The sequence below is a fragment of the Lactuca saligna genome, chromosome 9, assembly GCF_052625555.1.
Source record: "Lactuca saligna cultivar CGN05327 chromosome 9, ASM5262555v1, whole genome shotgun sequence".
Lineage (NCBI taxonomy): Eukaryota > Viridiplantae > Streptophyta > Magnoliopsida > Asterales > Asteraceae > Lactuca > Lactuca saligna.
Window position 1 is genome coordinate 2,323,055 of NC_136425.1, and position 4,597 is coordinate 2,327,651.

Here is a 4,597-nt window from a genome sequence, read left to right on the forward strand (position 1 = left end):
TCCGTTATAATAAATTTTTGAAGTAGTGATTCAAATGGTATAAACTTTAATTTATATTGTTTGTTATTAACCCACTATCACTAATATTGTGTTAATTATATCATATAATACAATATATAAAAATTTATATAAAATATGTAGAGTACAGTGGACAAAAACAACTATTTTGTCCTCCATAAAAGAAAGGTCCCGATTGCTGTGGTACCCTCATCACGCAATCTTACGTAACACAACTACTATTTAACCCCCTCATGGCCTCATCACCCACATTCCCCTTTCACATTCTTTAGCTAGCGCAACCATGGTTCTCTCTTCCCCTTCCCCGTTAAGAACCAAAAAGACCCAAGCCATTGGCATCCCAATCATCGATCTCTCCCTTGACACCACCACCTTATCTCAACGCATCATCACGGCCTGTCAAGACTACGGTTTCTTCAAGGTCGTCAACCATGGAGTCCCCATTGAAATCATCTCCAAAATGGAGGAAGTTGCTAATGGTTTCTTCTTCAAGCCTGCCTCTGAAAAACTCAAAGCCAAATCCAATCCACCTAGCCCTTTCGGGTATGGTTGCCGCAGCATCGGTTTCAATGGAGATGTGGGTGAACTTGAATACCTTCTACTTCAAGCCAACCCTGATCAGATTCTCCTTCACTCCGATACCTTCAATGTCGTCTCAGACCAACCAACAGATTTCAGGTATGTAATCATCAATCATTCTCACGTTTATATTCCTATGAGTGATGATCACGTTATATATACATATAATAAAATATCAATCTTCAATTAATTCAATGATCACCAACCACAAAATCCGATGAATCGATGACAATGACAAGACGCTCTTTTTAACTGTCTTTAAAACCCAAAAACCATTAAGCGTCTTTATACCGTTTTCTTCTGTATTTAAATGAAAATGTGTTAATCATTTTAACAACTGTATATGTGGTCCGTCTATAGTTTTTCAAGTACATCGTCTTTCTCATCCGATTTGCCCATAATTTGGCCAACATTTTAATGAGTACGAGAATATATTATATGTATGAGTTGTGGAACATGTCTTCCGACACATGCAGTGTTCGTTCAGTTGTACTCACCCGTAGGTCCCCATTAATTTCGAATTAAAAAAAAAAAAAAAATTCAACTCTTCGTGTATATATAAAGAAGTGGTTCGGCTGCCACGCTGGCCGATGATTCGGGTCCTAGAAAAATAAACATTATTATTAACCTAGGTCGTCTTTTTGTTTAAGTTCAAAGCGGCTGAGGTCCACTCCGCTTTTTAGCCGGCTTCTCGGTATTAAAAACACTTATGTTTTCTTGTTTGATTCTTTTCCCCGAATTTCAAGGAATCATTTGATTTAAGAATACAAAATTACATGATGGTAATCATAAAATTTATGCTTTAATAATTAATTACATGAAACATTATAAAACGTATATGAAATGCCGTTAAAAAGGGCTTTATGTTAAATAATTATCATAAGCAACCCACTAGCGACGGGTAATATATGTGGGTTTTGAGATCATGCCTTACGCAATCAGATGACCCAATCATCTTATTAGTTAGGCAAATACTCAACCAGGTCAAACCAGCTTTTCATCTAATCAAAAGTCAACATATGATCATCTATATAAGTTCACGTGCCTCCCTTAAACACGCAACAAACAATTGTGTACGTACGTATGTGTTTAATTAATTAGTTGTTTAAAATCTGGGTTTTATTTAAAAACACATATGTCTATTATATACAATGATTTGAGACATAAGTGATGATGATAATTATGAAGGTTGTCCCAATTAATCGTACCGATTTTAATGAAACGGGAAAAAGGAGATTGGGAACAGTCCATGTGTCGGTAACCAAAAATAGAGGGAGACAAGTACAGTAGTTTTCATACCCAAATAAAGGAATCTTTCAGGGAACGTTAGGTGACTGACAACAGTTATTTTGTAAAGATTTGTTAATATTGGGTTAAAAAGTGTAATTTTTGAAAGTTTTGTGGTATGATTTTTAAAATTTGAAAATATTTTATGCAGTTGTGCGGTGGAGGATTACATCCACGTAGTGAAAGGGTTGACATGTGGGTTGTTGGAAATATTGGCACTTGGGCTTTCGTTAACTGACACAAACATCTTTAGTCGGTTTATTGAAGATGTTGATAGTGATTCATGTTTCCGTATCAATCATTATCCTGGGGTTAAAACTTCTAAAACTACTCATGAATCCAATAAACCCTCTCAATCACATCAACGAATTGGCTTCGGAGAGCATTCCGACCCCCAGATTTTTACCATTTTGAGGTCAAATGACGTTCCTGGCCTCCAAATTTCTACCGTTGACGGTCTCTGGATACCAGTTAATGTCGAACCCACCGATTTTTGCGTCTTTGTTGGAGATGCATTAGAGGTATATTATATATATAATATATATACGTATACTTTTAATCGATCATTCATGATTAATTTTGTGTTTACTTTTGAGTACTTTGAATAATTAAGTTTTGACGAATGCAGGTTTTGACGAATGGAAGATTAAAAAGCGTAAGGCATAGAGTAATGGCGAATATGTCGAGCAGGTCGAGATTGTCGATGATGTATTTTGCAGCACCAGCTATGAACGAATGGATATTTCCGATCCCACAAATGATCTCACCGGGAGAACAAAGACTTTACAAGTCGTTTACGTGGAATGAGTACAAAAAAGCTGCATATTCTCTACGTTTAGGGGACCAAAGAATCGATCTTTTTAAGTGTCATTCGGGTTTATGATGATAAAATTAATGTTCTCATGTATCTGAGAACAATATATAGGTTAGAGAGAAGAGAAAAAAAAAAAAAAAAAACAAAAAAAAAAACAATATGTATAATCAACTAAGCCATCATCTATCAAAATGATTTTTTTGCAGGATGAATTTGTTGTTTGTAGATAAAGGATATGTACATGTGTCTAGTGCCTACTATCTAATTGATTAATAACATATTTTTCTTGATTTTTTTTAATTTTTTGGAGAATATTTCTTAATATATTGCCGATATGATATAAAAAACGTTAGAAACATTAATAATTATAACAAATATTATTATAATTAAATATAAAATAAATTAATTATAAGGATGATTACAATATATTTGTAAAATGCATTAATGATCTCTTTAATAAATACTCCACTTTGCTTATATTTATTGTCTAATTTCGATTTTTAAAGTCTTTATTTCTTTAAGTTTGAATATTTTTATTTATGTTATATATTACTTGATAAAATTTATAAAAATAAAAAGATATTTAAAAATCAATTTATTCATATATTATATATATTTAAGGTAAAAGTTTAAGAATGAAGATTTTAAAAATAAAAAATGGATAATAAATATAAAACACAAGATAATATAATTTATATCTAATTATAATAATATTTATTATAATTAATGTTGATTATATGTTTTTAATTAACATATTAAAAAAATGCAACTTATAAGTGTCCATGAGTTTTATGTACAGCTCAAATTATACGATCATTCAAGAAAATGTAAAAGAACTTTTAAGATACAGAGAAACGTTTTTTTCACTATATATTTATAAATGATGTAATGAATATGATAATGTAATCATTTATTTACTTTCTTTTTTCATTTTTAGTAGCTACTCTTCAGATTTTGTTCACTTTCAACCCCTTTCTTAAACGATCTCGTAGCTATGACCAACTCTTATAGCTTTCTTCTCAAACCAGTCCTGGAATACAACCACGTTAAGCTAGAATAAATAATAAAACTTTCCTAGTCAAGATTTGATAATGACATTATACGTGCAACATCCCTCAACCTTATAAAACATTTCCAATCTTAACGTATTAAAAATTGTTTACTATTTGAATAACATTTACAATAGCTTTTTACCATTAGAGTAGTGAGTTTTTTTAATAAGTTTTTCCAGACACCAAAAAAATTGAACACCTATCAAAAATCAACAAAAACTTGAACAAAAGATCTTATGGAATTCATAGGTTATAATATGTATAATGCGGAAAATTACTTAACAATTAAGAAGGGCATATGCAACCTATAATGATCTATGGCTTTAATACTTTGAAAGCAACATGCATGAATAACAAAAAACTAAAATGAACCCTATGATAATCGAAACCATGGATTATGATTACATACCTTAGATTTGTTGTAGCAAACAAATCACTTCAATCCCTCCTTTATAGAGCTTGGAAAGCTAGCACCAAAAGTTTAGTATCTCTAATCGTTTGCATCCAAGCCCTAGAAGTAGAAGACAGTTGAGGAGAGAGGAGGGAGAGGCAAATATCATCTATTCTTCTGGGAGGACAAGTGGCCGAAAATAGGAGAACATAAGGCCCTATTTGTAACGTCCGCAGATCCGGGCTAGTCAATTTAGAGGCAATAGGGGTCAAAAATGACTTTTCGACAAAAGATTATTTAGAATGAATAGTCTTAACCAAGTTTTAGAATATGTCACAAGGTTTCCGTACATATAAAGAACGCCGAAATCCAAGTTATAACGAAGAAGTTATGGCCCGCCGAAGTTTTACGGCAAAACTGGCACGGCACCGGAAGACGTAAATAGTGAATTTACGA

The 4,597-nt window shown here is 32.4% G+C and overlaps 1 protein-coding gene across 1 annotated transcript; it reads left to right on the top strand.

Moving 5' to 3' along the window:
• The first annotated feature begins 236 nt into the window (after positions 1-236).
• GA2OX6 (gibberellin 2-oxidase 6) lies at positions 237-2,948 on the top strand. Its single transcript, XM_078972673.1, has 3 exons — positions 237-696; positions 2,036-2,405; positions 2,513-2,948. The coding sequence occupies exons 1-3, from the start codon at positions 302-304 to the stop codon at positions 2,765-2,767; spliced, it is 1,020 nt and encodes a 339-aa protein (XP_078828799.1). The 5' UTR covers positions 237-301; the 3' UTR covers positions 2,768-2,948.
• The last annotated feature ends 1,649 nt before the right edge of the window (positions 2,949-4,597 follow it).

Excerpts from the sequence above, each read along its gene's own strand:
- GA2OX6 (XM_078972673.1), top strand. The coding sequence starts at position 302 with ATGGTTCTCTCTTCCCCTTCCCCGTTAAGAACCAAAAAGACCCAAGCC. Across the intron at positions 697-2,035 it reads GACCAACCAACAGATTTCAG|TTGTGCGGTGGAGGATTACA; the intron begins GTATGTAATCAT and ends TATTTTATGCAG. Across the intron at positions 2,406-2,512 it reads TTGTTGGAGATGCATTAGAG|GTTTTGACGAATGGAAGATT; the intron begins GTATATTATATA and ends TGACGAATGCAG.